Source organism: Haematobia irritans, chromosome 2 (assembly GCF_050003625.1).
Source record: "Haematobia irritans isolate KBUSLIRL chromosome 2, ASM5000362v1, whole genome shotgun sequence".
Taxonomy (NCBI): domain Eukaryota; kingdom Metazoa; phylum Arthropoda; class Insecta; order Diptera; family Muscidae; genus Haematobia; species Haematobia irritans.
The window spans coordinates 11537892-11559614 of NC_134398.1; the positions used below are offsets into that span (position 1 = coordinate 11537892).

Here is a 21723-nt window from a genome sequence, read left to right on the forward strand (position 1 = left end):
TCTTCCATGCACTCAGACAAGACAAACCCCTTATGAGCATCAAGCAAGAGTGTATACTCCATGCGTTAAAGGCTGGCAAAAGTTCTATCACAAGGGGCCCAGATGGTTGGGCTCATAACTCCTATTTCCCCGTCATAAAGATTTGGAAAGCAAATTTTACTGCTCTAGTTTCCAAATCTACTTGGACAGGCGTACGGCCAATATTACACTGGACTTGTCTAAACCGTTTGATACAATGAATCACACCATATCTTCTCCCAGACAGGAACAAACAAAGCGTACCTTAAAGCGATATATTGTCCCTCTCCTTTATAACTTTTACGTAGCAGGAGCTCATGATCAACTATCAAATTTTCATCTGATAATATAAGCGGGCGACATTGGTATATCGGCTATATAAGCAATATTCTGATTTGAAGTTCTGATAGACAGGAAGACATAGTTTAATTCTAATTAGGCAATGAATGAATATTGTCCGATTCTATATTTAGATCACTTAGAAGCCGCTGAAATTTTTTTGGAGTACCGTAGAAACTGGGACCCTTGGGTTTAATGCCATTTTAATGCCAAGTATGTCAGCCACTGCACTACAGAGATTCCAATAGTATCCCAGATTTTAATTTTGGGAGCGTGGAAGTCGCAATCATCAACTGAATTATCTGAAATTTTAAATAGTTTTTATATTTAATTTATGGACTCTAAATGAAGATCAAGCCGTTTTTAATTATGATAATTGTTGGCCACTTTTTTGAATGATGTTCCTATAGGGCCTAGCGCATTGATATAAATAAAACAAATTTTAATTACATGTTTCCCAACGTTTCGTCGATGTATGTCGACATTATCAAGGGATTTTTTTATTGTAACGAAAAATGTATTTTTTACATTAAATTAATATTATTATTATAAATAAACGTCCAACGACTTTTCCGAACACACAACATATCCAACTATAACTTTTTGTGATAGTTGGATATAAGAAATAATTTGAATGTAAGTACGATTACAAATTTTTGTCCTTATAGTGGATACATCTGCTTTGTTTCATTTCATGTCCTTTACAGACGTCTGTTGAACCTTTCACGCTACTGAGCTTGAGTGCACATACATAATATTATTGGGTATTGTGTATTTCAACACATATTGCACAATCTATAGGAAAGGATCATCAAATGTTAAATATGATACAAATAAATATATTGCCTGATGATAATAATACACGCCTATCTCTATTTATTTGGTTGATTGCAAATAAATTCGAGTATTTTTCGATCATTGATTATTCGATGTTGGGTTGTTGTTGTTTAATTGTAAAACGACATAAGTACTGAGAATCCTACTTGGGGTCTATAAAACCCGATGTACCATATCAATTTATACATATCTACATTTCAGTTCAGACCCCCTAATCAATCAAGTATTAAAGGTTATCAGTGGAAATGCAATTTTACGAACGTCATGTAAAATAATCTTGAATTTATTTGCTAATATTTTCGATTTAAACGTTATATTCGAATATCGGTATGGAATTATAAATTTAAAAATACAAGTGAAATAATTAAAAAATAATAATAAAATATTATTTAAATGTTTCATATTAAATGTTCTCTTAAGTTTCAAATTAAAGTAAACTTTCAGTTAACTCTCAACTTTCAAACATTCGGTTATATGCGGCCAACATTTCACACGAAATTTTTAGCATAATTGTCGGTGTTTGTATGAATATGTTTTTTTTGTTGTAATATGCAAATACACATACGTCTTTGTAAAAATATTGTTATTCTCCGTAGCAACAACTTCTCACTGATGTTTATTCGCTCACTTTACACTGGACACAAAAAGTATGAGCTCAATATACATTTGTGTTTGACAAAATTTTCTTAGAAATAAAATGTTGACAAATTTTTCTTTAGAAATTAAAATTTGACAAAATTTTCTATAGAAATAAAATTTTGACAAAATTTTCTATAGAAATAAAATTTTGTCTAAATTTTCTATAGAAATAAAATTTTGACAAAATTTTCTATAGAAATAAAATTTTGACAAAATTTTCTATTGAAATTAAATTTTGACAAAATTTTCTATTGAAATTAAATTTTGACAAAATTTTCGATAGCAATAACTCCCTACAAAATTTTCTATAGAAATAAGATTTTGAAAAGTAGTAAAAATTTTTACAAAATTTTCTATAGAAATAAAATTTTTTCAAAATTTTCTTTAGAAATAAAATTTTAACAAAATTTTCTATAGAAATAAAGCTTTGTGAAAATTTTCGATGGATATGAAATTTTGAAAAAATTTTCTATAGAAATAAAATTTTGTGAAAATTTTCTATAGAAATAAAATTTTGACAAAATTTTCTATAGAAATAAAATTTTGACAAAATTTTCTACAGAAATAAAATTTTGACAAAATTTTCTTTAGAAATAAAATTTTGACAAAATTTTCTTTAGAAACAAAATTTTGACAAAATTTTCTATAGAAATAAAATTTTGACGAAATTTTCTATAGAAATAAAAATTTGACAAAATTTTCTATAGAAATAAAATTTTGACAAATTTTTTTTATAGAAAGCAAAATTATTAAAAAAAATTCTAAAGATATAAAATGTTGCCAAAAATGTTTGTAGAAATAAAATTTTGACAAAATTTTCGATAGAAATAACATTTTTGACAAAATTTTCTATAGAAATAAAATTTTGACAAAATTTTCTTTAGAAATCAAATTTTGACAAAATTTTCTATAGAAATAAAATGTTGACAAAATTTTTTATAGAAATAAAATGTTGATAAAATTTTCGATAGAAATAAAATGTTGACAAAATATTCGATAGAAATAAAATGTTGATAAAATTTTCGATAGAAATAAAATTTGGACAAAATTTTCTATAGAAATCACATTTTGACAAAATTTTTTTTGAAAGGAAAATTATTAAAATATTTTCTATAGAAATACAATTTTGACAAAATTTTCTATAGAAATAAAATTTTGACAAAATTTTCTATAGAAATAAAATTTTGTGCAAATTTTCTATAGAAATAAAATTTTGACAAAATATTCTATAGAAATAAAATTTTGTGAAAATTTTCTATAGATATACAATTTTGACAAAATTTTCTATAGAAATAAAATGTTGACAAAATTTTCTATAGAAATAAAATTTTGACAAAATTTTCTATAGAAATAAAATTTTGACAAAATTTTCTTTAGAAATAAAATTTTGTCAAAATTTTCTTTAGAAATAAAATTTTGACAAAATTTTCTTTAGAAATAACATTTTCACAAAATTTTCTATAGATTTAAAATTTTGACAAAATTTTCTATAGATTTAAAATTTTGACAAAATTTTCTATAGATTTAAAATTTTGACAAAATTTTCTATAGAAATAAAATGTTGACAAAATTTTCTATAGAAATAAAATTTTGAAAAAATTTTCTTTAGAAATAAAATTTTGACAAAATTTTCGATAGAATTAAAATTTTCACAAAAATTTTTATAGAAGTAAAATTTTGACAAAATATTCGATAGAAATAAAATGTTGATAAAATTTTCGATAGAAATAAAACTTAGACAAAATTTTCTATCGAAATCAAATTTTGATAAAATTTTCTATAGAAATAAAATTTTGACAAAATTTTCTATAGAAATAAAACTTTGACAAAATTTTTTATAGAAACAAAATTTTCTATAGAAATAAAATTTTGTGAAAATTTTCTATAGATATGAAATTTTGACATTTTCTATAGAAATAAAATTTTGTGAAAATTTTCTATAGAAGTAAAATTTTGACAAAATTTTATACAGAAATAAAATTTTGACAAATTTTTTTTATAGAAAGCAAAATTATTAAAATTTTCTAAAAAAATAAAATGTTGCCAAAAATGTTTATAGAAATAAAATTTTTACAAAATGTTCTATAGAAATAAAATGTTGACAAGTAGTCAAAATTTTGACAAACATTTTTATAGAAGTAAAATTTTGAGAAAATGTTCTATAGTAACAGAATTTTGGCAAAATTTTCTATAGAAATAAAATTTCGACAAAAATTTCTATAGAAATAAAATGTTGACAAAATTTTATATAGAAATAAAATTTTGACAAAAATTTCTATAGAAATAAAATTTTGACAAAATTTAAGTAAAATTGTGACAACATTTTCTATAGAAATAAATTATTACAAATTTTTCTAAAGAAATAAAATGTTGCCAAAAATTTTTATAGAAATAAAATTTTGACAAAATGTTCTAAAGAAATAAAATTTTGACAAAATTTCCTATAGAAATAAAATTTTGACAACATTTTCTATAGAAATAAATTTTTTGACAAAATTTTCTATAGAAATAAATTTGTGACAAAATTTCCTATAGAAATTAAATTTTGACAAAATTTCCTATAGAAATAAAATTTTGACAAAATTTTATATAGAAATAAAATTTTAACATAATTTTTCTATAGAAATAAAATTTTGAAAATTTTCTGAAGAAATAAAATTGAAACTACGTCTTGCAATTATTATATTATGTGTAGATTGGGTATAAAATTTAGAAAATTTTAGTAAATTTACGTTTGCTTTACTCATTTAAACTCCATTTTTTACCAAATTTTAACAACGGCTGCCCTTCATTTTCGAAGCATTCAAATACTTTTGTTCTCGAGTGTATTGTTGTTATCACTTTGTTTTTGGTCGAGTACAGTTGTTGTTAATTTTTTTTTCATACCATCGTCGTAAACAACATGATTCGAGTCACTGTAACTTGAAATTATTTTTATATGTCTGATCGGGTGGGTCGATGATCAGTGGGATTTTGATGCAAGTATATTTGCGTGTGTTTGTACTACACCTCTATGTGCACCACTGGAAGGCAAAGCATTCTGGTACTGCTTGGCTAATTGACTCCCTTAGAAATTCATGAAATTTAGTAGAATTTTGAGCATTGCTCAAACCGGTACTCTTCGTGCGCCAAAAACATTGAATCCTTTGTCGAGAATAAAAAAACGAAACGGGAATTAAAAAACGTGTATCTGTGCGACTTGTGTAACGCTTCGAGACGAGATAAACACGTGGGTTAAAAGCAATTAATACAGTGCATTATCCTTTGGAATTGTTTTAACAAAAAAGTGATACAAATTAAAATAAAAAACAGTGAACTTGTGTGTTTTACCGTAAAGGACTAAGGAAGTTTAATTAACTGAATATGCCTGCCGTTGGTAAACAAGTTTTGGTTATTGGCAGTGGTGGCCGTGAGCATGCCATCTGTTGGAAATTATCTCAAAGTCCTTTGGTTTCGAAGATCTTTGCTTTACCCGGCAGCTTTGGGATTGATAGCTTGGATATTTGTCAAAATTTGGATGGAGTAGATGCTAAAGATTTTAAGGTAAGTGGGGTATTAATCATTTGATGGTTTTGTAAAAACGTATGTAGGGCTCATTTGTGTTTATGCAAAGTTTGGAGATCTTTTGTTTTTGGTTAAGCTAGTGTGTTGTTGTTGTTCTGCAAGAGAATGCGGCAACCAGTTTATTCTGTGAGAGCAACTCAGTGTTGCTAAATGTTTTATCTTAGAAAACGGTCAAACAGAAAAAAACACAAAAAGCGCTTTAATTGGCCGTAATGAATGCTTGCGTTTGTTAATAAATTATTTATATTTGTCAATAAGAGTTAATTAAAAATGTTTGCTTCTACTTGCATTCTTATTAGAACTCTGAAAAAATTTTTTTTTCTTATATTCTCATAAAATGTATGAAAGTGTAAAAGAAGATAAAATAATAAAAACAATTGGGTCGTTAGCATTTCCAACGAATAAATCGAAATTTGCGAAGAAATACAATTATCCTAGAAAAAGGACATGTTGATTTTCCTTAACCAACATGTCCTTTTTCGTGGATAATTGTATTTCGCGAACGTTTTCAAAATTTAAATGGTACTGTAATTTTATTTTGTGATTTTATAAAATTTGATTTTTTTTCGGAATTTTATGTTATCAATGTTAATATATATTTATTATATATGTTACAAAAAATATATATAAAACAAAACACATATAAAAGTAATCAAATATAGATAAAATAATAACAACAAATTTGGGACGTTAGCATTTTTTTAAATTTTATTTTCAACGTATTAATTGAAATTTTTGAAAAAAAAAATCAATTATCCTCGAAAAAGGATATTTTGTTTCTCCTTAACCAATATATTATGTTTTTGGATAAATGTGGTTTTTGTGAAAGTTTTCAAATTTTAAATGGTATTGAAAGTTTATTTTGTAGTTTTCTAAAATTTGTTTTTTTTTTTTATTTTTTCCGGGATTTGATGTTATCAATGTTAATGTAGTAAATATATACATTAAAATTTATTTAAAGTAATCAAGTATAGTTTTTTTACATAATTTTCATATTAAAGAAAGTAGCAACGCTCAAATAATTTTGTTATTTATAACAGTAGAAATGTTTTGCTAAAAAGCTGTCAGTATTTGCTCTTAACAGCTCTTCTATGAGTGTACATTAAATAATTTAGGTTTATTGGACTCTTTTATGTATCAAATAGAAAAAAAATAAATTTCCCTTTGAAAGCTATTAAATTTATTTTAATATTTATCGAGAAAAATTTAAATTCAATATTTTAAGTTTTTGGAATTCTGTTAAAAAAAACAATTTTATTTTTTCTATTTTAAAAATCGAAAGCAAATGTGATGTTTTCCCTATACACTAAAAAAAACAGTGAACCACCAGGAAGAAAACTTTCGCTTTAATTTAGAAAATTTTGAATATTTTTAGAAAATTTTAACTAAACCGTATTACAAACGCTAGCATCACGCCCATATCACAAAAATTAAGTAAATATTTTTCAACAACTTCAAGAAAATTTATTAGACATAATTAAATTGTTTCACTTGTTAAAGAAAATTTTGTAGTTTGAAGGAAAAAATTGGAGTTCAAAATTGCAAGAAGTTTATGATGAAAGCATTTCTAAAAAATTTAAAAATTTTAAGAAATAATGAACTATGTTGTGAGAAATACGAATTTAGTAAATCTTTATGCTTAATTTATGTATAATTTTTTCCCCGTTTTTTTAGTTAATTTAACTAACGTACGCAAATAATTATTAGAGTAAAGGAAACTTTCTCCAAACATAATAATTCCATGAACTGAAAATAAAGTTATATTGCCTTTAGTGGAGTAGAGAGTTCACTTTTTTTTTTTGAGTGTATCTAAAGTTTATTTTTTGTAAAGTGTGCTGTCAAATATACTCCCCCCAGAGCTTTTTCCTAGAAAACCACTATTTGTATCACACAGGTGGCCTTCGGTTTCGGGTACTTCAGTAAAAAAAATATTATATTTTTTCTATTTTAAAATTATTAAAATTCGAAAGCAAATGTAATATAAAATGTGACAAAAAATTTTATTGAAATAAAATTTTGATAAAATTTTCTGAATAAATTTTCTATAGAAATAAAATTTTGACAAAATTTTCTATAGAAATACAATTTTGACAAAATTTTCTATAGAAATAATATTTTAACAAAATTTTCTATAGAATTAAAATTTAGACAAAAGTTTCTATAGAAATAAATGTTTTGACAAAATTTTGTATAGAAATAAAATTTTGACAAAATTTTGTATAGAAATAAAATTTTGACAAAATTTTGTATAGAAATAAAATTTAGACAAAATTTTCTATAGAAATAAAATTTTGACAAAATTTTGTATAGAAATAAAATTTAGACAAAACTCACTATAGGAAAAAATTTTTACAAAATTTTCTATAGAAATAAAATTTTGACAAAATTTTTTATAGAAATAAAATTTTGACAAAATTGTTTATAAATTCAATATAAAATATTTCTTTCGAAGAAAAAAAAAAAAACAACATTTTTTATACTAACTACAAAAATTTGATCAACGACTTCAAAATAAGATTTTTTAAATTTGTAATAGTGCAATGGTTAGCATGCCCACCTTGCATACACAAGGTCGTGGGTTCGATACCTGCTTCGACCGAACCCCAAACATTTTTCTGCGGTGGATTATTCCATCTCAGTACTGCTGATGACATTTCTGAGGGTTTCAAAGCTTCTCTAAGTGGTTTCACTCCAATGTGGAACGCCGTTCGGACTCGGCTATAAAAAGGAGGTCCCTTGTCATTGAGCTTAACATGGAATCGGGCAGCACTCTGTGATAAGGTATCACAATGGACTGAATAGTCTATGTGAGCCTGATACATCGGGCTGCCACCTAACCTAACCTAATATAAAATGTGATAAATATTTCCTATATATATAGTTTATTTTTTGAATTAAATTTAACATCATATGGAAAAATAATAATTTTAATTAATTTAATTTTCTCAATTTTGTAATTTGCAGCCATAAGCTGATGCAGCATAAATTACAATAGAACTACCCAAAAATATAATATACAAATTTTATAAATAATTTAAAGCTAATTTCCATTCGAAAATTATTTTAATTATTTAATACAATAAAAAGTTTGTGTTTGAATCATTTTCAAATCATTCGGAGTCAAAGAATTGAGGAATTGCACTAAGGATATATCTACTACGCAATTCATTTTGAAATGTAGCTTTAGTGTACTAGTAAACATATCTTAATTTGAAGTCCTTTATAATAGCGTTACTCGACTTCATGTCTAAATAAATATTAGTTGTGTTTGCTTTGCTATTGCAAAAGTCATAAACACTTAGAGAAGAAGTAGGATCACCTTAAACATGTTCCTAAAGCATGATGCTTGTTTTGACGGGGAAATTGAAACATTTTTCTCGCAAAACATAAACATATTCCCCGTGATCATATTTCTTCTCTGTGTGAAATAAATCAAATTGCTGTAAAAATCGCTAAGTCCAAAATTTCTAAAGATTAGCAACACTCAAACTTCTTAGGGAGTTAAAACAAAAAATATGAGAGCTTTTCGCACATGTGTGGGCACCGGATTTTCTTTTTGCTCCACTTGATGTCAATGAAGGTCAAGCAAAAATTAATTTTATAATTTAACGCATTTAGTTCTTAACTGTCAACAAAACGTAAATATTTTTGGCTATTTCCAGTTGTTAAACAGAAAAAAAAACTTTGTATAGTTTTTGACATTACATATATTGTTAATATTATTTCGATACATGGGGTATTTGTATTACGTTTTAAAATAATAATTGACCATTGAATTTTTGTAGTAAAGCCTAGTACAATACAAACATATAAAGAATAAATAATAAACGCATGCCGGTAATACAGTTTCGTATAAGTTTTAATGGAGAATCTTTGTTAAAAAAGTATTGTTAAATGAAGGATACTTATATTTGCGTCCTTCACCTGTTAAATACGAACTTAGTGCCGACCTTAAAGAAACCCATTTTGGTTTAAAAACATATATTTTTTATTTTTCTTCTAAACAGCAGTCGGACGACTGCTATTCTTATGGCCAGTTTCTCGTTCTCCGATTAACACTTAACCGAAAGACAGGCCAGCGGTTAGTAAATTTATTGTATGACAAGACACTGAGAAACCGACACGTATTATAAAGGGTGGTTAAAATTTCAAGGTTGATTTTGTTGATTTTGAATAAAACACAAACTATTTAGGAAATTATTGTAATTTTATTTTATTATGATATATATTGGTATTACTCAATTATCGGCCAAATGGGCGCCGCGACCTCGGTGGCACACCTTCATCCGATGGTCCAAATTTTCGATGACTCTGAGGCATAATGGAGGTTCTATGCCGTTAATGTGCCGAATTATCTCATCCTTTAGCTCTTGAATATTTGCTGGCTTATCGACGTACACCTTTTCTTTCAAAAAGTCCAACGGTGTCAAATCACATGATCTTGGCGGCCAATTGACATCGCCATTACGTGAGATAACACGGCCATTGAATTTGTTGCGCAAAAGAGCCATTGTTTCGTTAGCTGTGTGGCAAGTGGCACCGTCCTGCTGAAACCACATATCGTCTACATCCATATCTTCCAATTCGGGCCATAAAAAGTTCGTTATCATCTCACGATAGCGAACACCATTCACAGTAACTGCCTGACCGGCCTCATTTTGGAAAAAATATGGCCCGATGATGCCGCCAGCCCATAAACCGCACCAAACAGTCACTCTTTGTGGGTGCATTGGTTTTTCGACAATCACTCTTGGATTCTCATTCGCCCAAATGCGGCAATTCTGTTTATTGACGAATCCACTGAGGTGAAAATGTGCTTCATCACTGAAGATGATTTTCTTCGAAAATTGATCATCCACTGTTGCCATTTCTTGGAACCATTTAACACGTTGTTGGATTGTGTATCTCTCCATGGTTCAAATTGAGCAAGTCTGAAATAGAGAAATGTCAAATAAAATTCGGAAAAAAACTTGGCGTTTAGGTGTGGTTCACATTCAACATCGGCCCTTACAATTTAACCACCCTTTAGCTAATAAATATCCGTACGATTTAATTGAGATTTGGAATTATTTTATTATATTTATTATTTATATTTTTAGGATAGATATTTTAGCTAAGATTAACCTTTTCTCCTCTAACGAAATTTCCGCTACCCATAGGAAATACATTGCTATGTTTGGTAACGAAAATTCCGCGAGGCGTTGTTATCAATTGTCTCCATAAAAAATTGATGACAAAACTGTGTTATTGGCACGCAAACGAAATTTCGGCTAGAGGTGCATACCGGGCTTTAAGGTCGGTCGGTATGTACCTCTAATGGAACTTCCGCTACCTATAAGTAATGCATTGCTATGGTAACGAAACTTCTATGGGATGTTGTTATCGATTGTTTACATTTTGCCTCCGTGCAAAATACATGTCAAAACTGTATTATTGGCATGCAAACGAAATTTTCGTTAAATGTGCATAATGGGCCGTGCAGACTATAGTTTATCCGGACGACAGTGCTCGTGTTGAACATATCCCATATAAAGGGTGATACGGTCAAAATTTGGTCAAGGGAAAACGCGTGTAAATCGGTGCAATCGTTTATTTAAAAAATCAAATTAAATTTCTTTTTCAAGTTCAATTAGTATAAAATTCAGGAAAAATATTCAGTTAGGCTTTCGCTTTTCCAAATCCGAATTGCCGGGTCTCACGCTTGACACCTGCCATCAGATTTTGTACAGCCACCTTCTTCGCCGCAGAAAGCCAGTTTGCCTTGAACTGCTGCTCGTCCTTAGCAGTTTTTTTGGTCTTCTTTAGGTTTCGCTTGACAATGGCCCAGTATTTCTCAATTGGGCGGAGCTCTGGCGTGTTGGGAGGGTTCTTGTCCTTGGGAACCACGTGCACGTTGTTGGCGGCGCACCATTCCATAGCCTTTTTACCGTAATGGCAAGGTGCCAAATCCGGCCAAAACAGTACGGAACAACCGTGTTTCTTCAGGAAAGGCAGCAGACGTTTATTCAAACACTCTTTCACGTAAATTTCTTGGTTGACAGTCCCGGAAGCTATGAAAATGCTGCTTTTCAAGCCACAGGTACAGATGACTTGCCAAACCAGATATTTCTTTGCGAACTTTGACAGTTTTATGTGCTTGAAAATATCTGCTACCTTTCTGCCGTATAAAACTCCTGTGCCGGAAGCTGCTTTTAGTCGGCTTTGACGTAGGTTTCGTCGTCCATTACCACGCAGTCAAACTTCGTCAGCATCGTCGTGTACAGCCTCCGGGATCGCGCTTTGGCCGTCGTATTTTGTTTATCATCGCGATTTGGAGTCACTACCTTCTTGTAAGTCGATAGTCCGGCTCGTTTTTTGGCTCGATGCACGGTTGTGGACGATACACCCAGCTTATTTGCGGCATCTCGGAGAGAGAGGTTAGGGTTTCGCTTGAAACTACCGGCAACTCTCTTTGTCGTCTCAGCGGCTTCCGGTTTTCGATTTCCCCCCGATCCAGACTTCCTGGCTGTCGACAAACGTTCCCAAACACTTTAATTACATTTGTAACGGTTGATTTGGCAACTTTTAGCGATTTTGCCAGCTTTGCGTGCGAGTAGCTCGGATTTTCGCGATGCGCGAGCAAAATTTTGATACGCTGCTCTTCTTGCTTGGACGGCATTTTGACAACTGAAGAGTAAATGCCAAAATCAAAATAGGAGCAACATTCTACACGCACACACCTTCAAAATGAGGGGTGTTCAGGTTTTTTAAATGCAAAATTGAAAGAAATACGTCAAGTTTATATTGACCAAATTTTGACCGTATCACCCTTTATTGGCCATATTATAAGTTAAGTCCGAAGGTATAATCGATAATGCTGCATAACACATTTTCCGATTATTTATGGCGATTTCGATTGGGAAAAAAGGGGGCAACATCCTCGAAATTGATTGCAAAATATGAAGGACACTGTCATAGATTTTGGACCCTGTATCCCTCACAATATTAGGAATTAACAATACCTTTGGAATGACACTGACATTTGGGCGAAAATACAATAAGGGAAAAAGTTGTGTAACACCAAGGCAACATATTTTTTGCGAATTGAAAATGCCATTAGTCATCGCCAACAAGTTGTATCGATTGGACACACTGTAAGATTCTTTACAAACACAGACATTCCGTCCGGAAAAAGTTTATAGTCTGTAGGACGCATAACGGGTCTTAGCGGGCTACTACATGAAGACCTGACAAGCTATGTTACAAACCATTTGTTTCTTATGAAAAGAAACTATAAACAATCGATAATAACGTGTTTACGTCATTTTCTGGTAAAGCTTCGGTATCTATTGATACATATAAATCTTTACCGGAATGTTCATTTCAATAATCCCGTGCTGCGAATTTCGATAGATTTGTATTTATAAAAGCTTCTATTGATGCCAACTTTACTCCATTAATGAAGTTTTCCATTTTTGGCCCAGTATTCAATGGTGTTTGTGGTATAGTGTTGTCCTGATGGAATATGAAGTCCTTTCTGTAGGTCAGTTTTGGCCACTCGTAAGGCTTTTAGGTTAAATTTGCATCTTTGATATGTTTTTTTTAATTATGAAAAAAAAACTAAAACTACATAGATTCACAAAAATTACTTCATTTTGCCTCAAAGCCTCGTCTTTGGTTCGGAATCAATAACAAAATCCTAATGTGAAGGTTACAATAATTGTAAACTTTTGTTTGGGTGCATTATCTTTTTATGAAATGTGCCGTTTCCTCTTTAAACCTTTGACTATCGATGTGCACTTAGGAGGACATTCGAAAACGACACCAAACTCTACTTCGCCACTTAAATTTCGATTTATTTCTCGATGGTATTTTAAAGTAGAGTCTTTAATCTAAATAAACTATAAATATTTTCCATACTGCTGAGCACTAAAATTCATTTTGATAAACTTCTTCAAAAAAAATACGCAATTTTGATAGCATTTTTCTGCTGTGCGTATCAATTCAAGAATCAAGTTTTCAGAACGAATTCATTCATATAGCTCTTGAACTAATTGAGGTAGGTCTTCAAAATTACAATTTTGTTTCTATATGCTGTTAGTATAATTAACAGATTGGCTGATAAGTCCCCGGTCTAACAAAGAAAAACACATTTTTTTTGTCAAAATTCGTTTTTATTATTCAACATAGTTCCCTTCAAGAGCGATACAACGATTATAACGACCTTCCAATTTTTTGATACCATTTTGGTAGTACTCCTTCGGTTTTGCCTCAAAATAGGCCTCACCTCTTCATTGTAGCCAAATTTTTTCCCTGCGAGCATCCTTTTGAGGTCTGAGAACAAGAAAAAGTCGCTGGGGGCCAGATCTGGAGAATACGGTGGGTGGGGAAGCAATTCGAAGCCCAATTCATGAATTTTTGACATCGTTCTCAATGACTTGTGGCACGGTACGTTGTCTTGGTGGAACAAAACTTTTTTCTTCTTCATATGGGGCCGTTTTGCCGCGATTTCGACCTTCAAACGCTCCAATAACGCCACATAATAAAGGGTGATACGGTCAAAATTTGGTCAATATAAACTTGACGTGTTTCTTTCAATTTTGCATTTAAAAAACCTGAACACCCCTCATTTTGAAGGTGTGTGTGTGTGTAGAATGTTGCTCCTATTTTGATTTTGGAATTCACTCTTCAGTTGTCAAAATGCCGTCCAAGCAAGAAGAGCAGCGTATCAAAATTTTGCTCGCGCATCGCGAAAATCCGAGCTACTCGCACGCAAAGCTGGCAAAATCGCTAAAAGTTGCCAAATCAACCGTTACAAATGTAATTAAAGTGTTTGGGGAACGTTTGTCGACAGCCAGGAAGTCTGGATAGGGGGGAAATCGAAAACCGGAAGCCGCTGAGACGACAAAGGGAGTTGCCGGTAGTTTCAAGCGAAACCCTAACCTCTCTCTCCGAGATGCGTCAAATAAGCTGGGTGTATCGTCTACAACCGTGCATCGAGCCAAAAAACGAGCCGGATAAACAAAATACGACGGCCAAAGCGCAATCCCGGAGGCTGTACACTACGATGCTGACGAAGTTTGACGACGAAACATACGTCAAAGCCGACTACAAGCAGCTTCCGGGACAAGAGTTTTATACGGCAAAAGGAAGGGGAAAGGTAGCAGATATTTTCAAGCACATAAAACTGTCAAAGTTCGCAAAGAAATATATGGTTTGGCAAGCCATCTGTACCTGTGGCTTAAAAAGCAGCATTTTCATAGCTTCCTGGACTGTCAACCAAGAAATTTACGTGAAAGAGTGTTTGAATAAACGTCTGATGCCTTTCCTGAAGAAACACGGTTGTTCCGTACTGTTTTGGCCGGATTTGGCATCTTGCCATTACGGTAAAAAGGCCATGGAGTGGTACGCCGCCAACAACGTGCAGGTGGTTCCCAAGGACAAGAACCCTCCCAAACCGCCAGAGCTCCGCCCAATTGAGAAATACTGGGCTATTGTCAAGCGGAACCTAAAGAAGACCAAAAAAACTGCTAAGGACGAGCAGCAGTTCAAGGCAAACTGGCTTTCTGCGGCGAAGAAGGTGGACAAGGTGGCTGTACAAAATCTGATGGCAGGTGTCAAGCGTGAGGCCCGGCAATTCGGATTTGGAAAAGCGAAAGCCTAACTGAATATTTTTCCTGAATTTTATACTAATTGAACTTGAAAAAGAAATTTAATTTGATTTTTTAACTAAACGATTTCACCGATTTACACGCGTTTTCCCTTGACCAAATTTTGACCGTATCACCCTTTAGTCACTGTTGATGGTTTTTCCCTTCTCAAGATAATCGATAAAAATTATTCCATGCTCATCCCAAAAAACAGAGGCCATTATTTTTTTCCAGCAGACTTTTGAGTCTTTCCACGCTTCGGAGCCGGTTCACCGGTCCCTTTCCACTCAATCGACTGTCGATTGGACTCAGGAGTGTAGAAATTCCTTTTTTTGATTTTTTTCCACAATAACAAAAGTTACTTCACAAAAGACGCTCCATCTCACAAACCAATTGACTTACAGACGTCAAATTTTGACACGAATCATTTGAAGGTTGGTACTATATAAAAATAGTACCAACCTAAAAACAGCAGTCAGTATCTGCTGTTAACGTTTTGTATTTCAGGGTCTAGCGAATAATAAATTCTAAACCTTTTAGGTTATTTACCCCCAGAATATTTAAGAACCAAATATATATATATATATATATATATATATATATATATATATATATATATATATATATATATATATATATATATATATATATATATATATATATATATATATATATATATATATATATATATATATATATATATATATATATATATATATATATATATATTTTTTTTTTTTTTTTTTTTTTGTATATTCCTGCATTCGAATATGTTTAAAAGCTTCTAAACGCGATCAGCAAACATTTTGTTCAAAAATAGCAGAGCATTTTTGCTATATCAACAAACTGTGAATACTTTCCCTTTTTCACCACTCTTTTTGCTGTTTTCGCAGACTTTTCTGCTGTGTTTACTAACAAATTTCTTTGGGTGTATCAATAAATTTCACAAATTTCTAAACAAAAATACGGCTTTATGTTTATTTAACAATGACTCGATTTGTTTTTTTGTTTTATAATAAATATTTAATACATTTCTCGTTTTAATTTTTACACATATATGTACATGGAGTTAAACTGTGAAGATTATGGCTAGAACCATCTACCTTAAAAAACATTATAATGAGGTTGATGATGTGGAGCAGCTACTCTACGAACATTATTAAATGTCGCTTGTTTCAATTCGCCTGTATAGTAATCCTTTTCCACATAAGGATGATTGCGTATATATTCCAAGGCACGTAAAATGTAATCGGGTATTTTGGGTATATGATCACCAACGGGATGATAACCAGTCTCATCGGCTACATAAGTTGTTTTGATTTCAATACCTTCGGGTGAAATATAGGAGCTGGAACCTTGTACCGAACCATCTGAAGCTCCTTGTTGGGCATGTTTAATACCATTTGAAGTTTCAAATTCATAATGATAGCTACCATCATCGTTAATGTGGGAATCTTTGTGAACAATTTGGGCATCTTTCTCGGAACCATGACTAGAGTAGGAAGATGATGATGCGGATGACTTGGTATATTGATTATTACTTGCAGCAGCCATATTATTGTAATATTGAGGACGAGCTGAGTAGGCAGCGGTCAAAGCCAAGGTTCCCAATAAAATCACACACTTTATGAAGAGACAGAGACATAGGTATTTAAATTGCATTAATTTTCATATATGTACATATATCACCACCAAATGTAGGCATTTAATATTAATTTATTTTTTTAAAGTAATTAATACAAAGTAATTGAGTTAAGTTCAGTACACTATGCTGCAGAAAATTTCAGTTGCTTGACGTAAATTTTGCTATAATACACACCCAGAGAAGAAATATGATCACCTCAAACATGTTTCAAGAGCAAAATGTTATTTTTGGATGGTGACCATGTAACATGTTTGTGGCAAAAATGTTGTTTTCTCGGCAAACATAACATGCTTTCAGAAAACAGATACATAATTTCGGAGAAAGTAACATGATTGCAGCGAACATGTTACATGGTCACCATCCAAAAATAACATTTTGCACTTGTGCTCATGTTTGAGGTGATCATATTTCTTCTCTGGGTGCAGTTTTGGAGTGTATATCAAAACAGAGAAATATGTGTCAGATGGTAATAACATATACCAACATTTTTGCTGCCATCAACGGTTATATATTCCATCTAGCAAGGAACTTTGCTTGTATGTTGATAAAACAGTTTCCAATGTATTTCTTATGAGAGTAAAATATAGCGCAATGTATTTTTTTATGGGTAGCGGAAATTTCTCCAACAGTTCTTTGAATGTGGTATACATGGACTGCGCTATCGACATCAAACACTAACTGCAGTATACTTGACCGGAAATTCCTCAAAAGTGTCACTGTCATCAACGGTTATATATTCATTCTAACAGGGAACTTTATTCACTTGTCGATACAGCAGTTTCTGATGTATTTCTGAGAGGAAAATATAGCAGAATATATTGCATATGGGGAGCGGAAATTTCGCCAACAGACCTTTGAAGTCGGTATAACTGCTTTATCGACCCAATCACTAGCTGCGGCATATTTGGCCAGATATTTTTCAAAATCATCGCTGCCATAAACGGTTATATATTCCTTTTATTAAACGGTTATATAGAACCTTTTATTATAAATTTACCAATAATACTGTTGTCCAATGCATTTCTTTTGGGAGTAAAATATAGCAGAATGTATGTTATATGGGTAGCGGAAATTTCCCCAAAGTCCTTAAAAGATGGTATTCATGTACTGCTTTACCGACTCAAAAGCACTAACTATGTCTATTTGATTCCTCATTTCACAAAATTGTCTTTACCATCAACGGTTATACATTCCCTCTAGTTATGAACTTTTTATTATAAATATGCCGATAAAGCAGTCCCAATGTATTTCTTATAAGAGTAAAATATAACACAATATATTCCATATGGGTAGCGGAAATTTCTCCAAGAGTCTTTTAAAGTTGGTATTCGCGGACTGTTTTACCGACCTAAACGTATTTGACCACACATTTCTCAAAATTGTCACTGCCATCAACGGTTATATATTCCTTCTAGCTGAGAACTTTTTATTATAAATGTACCGATAAAACTGTTTTTCAATGTATTTCTTATGAGAGTGAAATATAATTGCAGCATCTTTTACCAAAAATTTCTCAAGCAAACTGAATTTTTTCTATGCAAGTGCTTAACACAAACTTACTATGGCTTTCATTTTTGTATTGAATTTTTCGATTTGTTTTTATTTAAAGTAATGGAAGTTTTTTTTTTTTAACTTATTTATGTTCGAATATGTTAACTGTTGTTTTCGATTCCGTATCCACACTTGAACTGCAATGCATATTCTGAAGTGTTAAGGTTTTTATAAAGAAAACCAAATCATACGTTCACTATAGTCATCACCATCATCATCCATGAATGGATTACCCATCGTATGGATAGACGTTTAACCACTGACTATACATAGTCCATTCATCCACATACACTGTTGACTCGTAAACAGTTTTTGTTGCCATAAATAACCGCCACATTTTTTCGGGTAGGAGGTCTTCTGTCTCATTTCTCGTAAAATTTATATAGAATATTTTGTTATTTTTTTTTTGGGAGCTTTTCAAAAATGTACAATTCATTTAAAACTTGTTAATGATAATTTTTGCAATATTTTTTTTTTTTACTTTCGGCTTTTCGCTCTGTATTATCATTTTATTCTAAAACTTTAAAATATTTCTGTGTATGTGTGTGTGAAACTAATTTGCATATAAAACGCTTTATATGAGAGTAAACCTATCCATAACGGTAATAAACATCAGCCCTAATATGGTTCTCGCCAAGTCCAAATACTCCATAATCTTCCTCTGTTCCATTCCAATAGAAATGTGAGAACATCACCCGCACTTTTAAAATTTCTAATATGGGAGCTTGATGACGGTCGATGGGTATTTTCCTTCTCATCATTTCAATGTCAATGTTAGAAGTGTTAGACAATAATGACTGGATGAATGTTATGGATATTCATGTGGATTAGTTAGATGTTATGCTGGTGTTGGAAATGTTTGAAAGTTGCTATTGTCTCAATTTTTTCGGTATTTTTCTGGAATGCGGAGAGACACTCAGAAAATTGTCTTTTTTATTAAAGCAAAATATAAACAATCGATAAAAACGCCCCACAGAATTTCTGCTTAGCAAATGTGAGTTTCTAATGGGTAGCGGACATTTTGACATGAATTCCTTTTAAGCTCGCTATGCAGCCACGGTGGCCTCTCGACCCAAAAATAATCTAACAAAATTAGGGGTAAATTTTATCAAACCACTACCAAACAAAAAAATCTCATTTTCCAAAATTGTATTTCTATAGAAAATTTTGTCAAAATTTTATTTATATACAAAGTTTTGTTAAACTTTTATTTTATAGAAAATTTTATCAAAATTTTAATTCTATAGAAAATTTTGCAAAAATTTCAATTCTATAGAAAAGATTCTCAAAAATGTATTTCTATAGAAAATTTTTGTCAAAATTTAATATCTATAGAAAATGTTGTCAATATTTTATTTGCATAGAAAATTTTTGTCAAAATTGTATATCTATAGAAAATGGTGTCAATATTTTATTTGCATAGAAAATTTTGTCAAAATTTTATTTCTATAGAAAATTTTGTCAAAATTTTATTTCTATAGAAAATTTTGTCAAAAATTTATTTCTATAGAAAATTTTGTCAACATTCCAATTCTATAGAAAATTTTGTCAAAATTCCAATTCTATAGAAAATTTTGCAAAAATTTCAATTCTATAGAAAAAATTCTCAAAAATGTATTTCTATAGAAAATTTTTGTCAAAATTTAATATCTATAGAAAATGTTGTCAATATTTTATTTGCATAGAAAATTTTTGTCAAAATTGTATATCTATAGAAAATGGTGTCAATATTTTATTTGCATAGAAAATTTTGTCAAAATTTTATTTTTATAGAAAATTTTGTCAAAATTTTAGTTCTATAACAAATTTTGTCAAAATTGTATTTCTATAGAAAATTTTGTCAAAATTTTACTTCTATAGAAAATTTTGTCAAAATTGTACTTCTAAAGAAAATTTTGTCAAAATTTTATTTTTATAGAAAATGTTGTCAACATTCCAATTCTATAGAAAATTTTGTCAAAATTTTACTTCTATAGAAAATTTTGTCAATATTTTATTTGCATAGAAAATTTTGTCAAAATTTTATTTCTATAGAAAATTTTGTCAAAATTTTATTTCTATAGAAAATTTTGACAAAATTTTATTTCTTACAGAATTTTGTCAACGTTTTATTTCTATAGAAATTTTGTCAAAATTTTATTTCTATAGAAAATTTTATATCTATAGAAATTTTGTAAAAATTCCAATTCTATAGAAAAGTTTCTCAAAATGTTATTTGTATAGAAAATTTTTGTCAAAATTTTATATCTATAGAAAATGTTGTCAATATTTTATTTGCATAGAAAATTTTGTCAAACTTTTATTTTTATAGAAAATTTTGTCAAAATTTTAGTTCTATAGAAAATTTTGTCAAAATTGTATTTCTATAGAAAATTTTGTCAAAATTTTACTTCTATAGAAAATTTTGTCAAAATTGTACTTCTATAGAAAATTTTGTCAAAATTGTACTTCTATAGAAAATTTTGTCAAAATTTTATTTTTATAGAAAATGTTGTCAACATTCCATTTCTATAGAAAATTTTGTCAAAATTCCAATTCTATAGAAAATTTTGTCAAAATTTTACTTCTATAGATTTATCTATATTTTATTTGCATAAAAAATTTTGTCAAAATTTTATTTCTATAGAAAATTTTGACAAAATTTTATTTCTATAGAAAATTTTGTAAAAATTTTATTTCTATAGAAAATTTTGTCAATATTTTATTTGCATAGAAAATTTTGTCAACATTTTATTTCTATTGAATTTTATTTGTATAGAGATTTTTTTTTCAAAATTTTATTTCTATAGAGAATTTTGTTAATATTTTATTATTTTAGATTTTGTCAAAATTTTATTTGTATAGAAAATGTTGTCAATATTTTATTTGCATAGAAAATTGTGTCAAAATTTTATTCGTATAGAAAATGTTGTCAAAATTTTATTTCTATAGAAAATGTCAAAATTTTATTTCTATAGAAAATTTTGTCAACATTTTATTTCTATAGAAAATTTTGTCAACATTTTATTTCTATAGAAAATTTTGTTAAACTTTTATTTCTATAGAAAATTTTGTTAAAATTTTATTTCTATAGAAAATTTTGTCAAAATTTTATTTCTATAGAAAATTTTGTAAAAATTTTATTTCTATAGAAAATTTTGTCAAAATTTTATTTGTATAGAGATTTTTTTCAAAAAATTATTTCTATAGAACATTTTGTCAAAATTGTATTTCTATAGAAAATTTTGTCGAAATTTTATTTCTATTGAGAATTTTGTCAAAATATTATTTCTATAGAAAATTTTGTAATAATTTTATTTGTATAGAGATTATTTTTCAAAATTTTATTTCTATAGAGAATTTTGTTAATATTTTATTTCTATAGAAGATTTTGTCAAAATTTTATTTGTATAGAAAATGTTGTCAATATTTTATTTGCATAGAAAGTTGTGTCAAAATTTTATTTGTATAGAAAATGTTGTCAAAATTTTATTTCTATAGAAAATTTTGTCAAAATTTTAT

General features: G+C 29.6%; 2 protein-coding genes across 2 annotated transcripts in view; one reads left to right on the top strand and one right to left on the bottom strand.

Annotated features, from left to right (window-relative positions):
* Positions 1-4847: 4847 nt before the first annotated feature.
* Gart (trifunctional purine biosynthetic protein adenosine-3 Gart) overlaps positions 4848-21723 on the top strand; it is a 34921-nt gene continuing 18045 nt past the window's right edge. The window contains exon 1 of the mRNA XM_075293354.1: positions 4848-5376. Coding sequence (XP_075149469.1) covers positions 5197-5376 — 180 coding nt within the window. The 5' untranslated portion in view covers positions 4848-5196. The remainder of the gene's footprint in view (positions 5377-21723) is intronic.
* On the bottom strand, positions 16023-18356 carry Pcp (Pupal cuticle protein). Its single transcript, XM_075293356.1, has 2 exons — positions 18232-18356; positions 16023-16649 (listed from the first exon to the last, which is right to left on the bottom strand). Exons 1-2 carry the CDS (start codon positions 18241-18243, stop codon positions 16131-16133), a joined length of 531 nt encoding a protein of 176 aa, XP_075149471.1. The 5' UTR covers positions 18244-18356; the 3' UTR covers positions 16023-16130.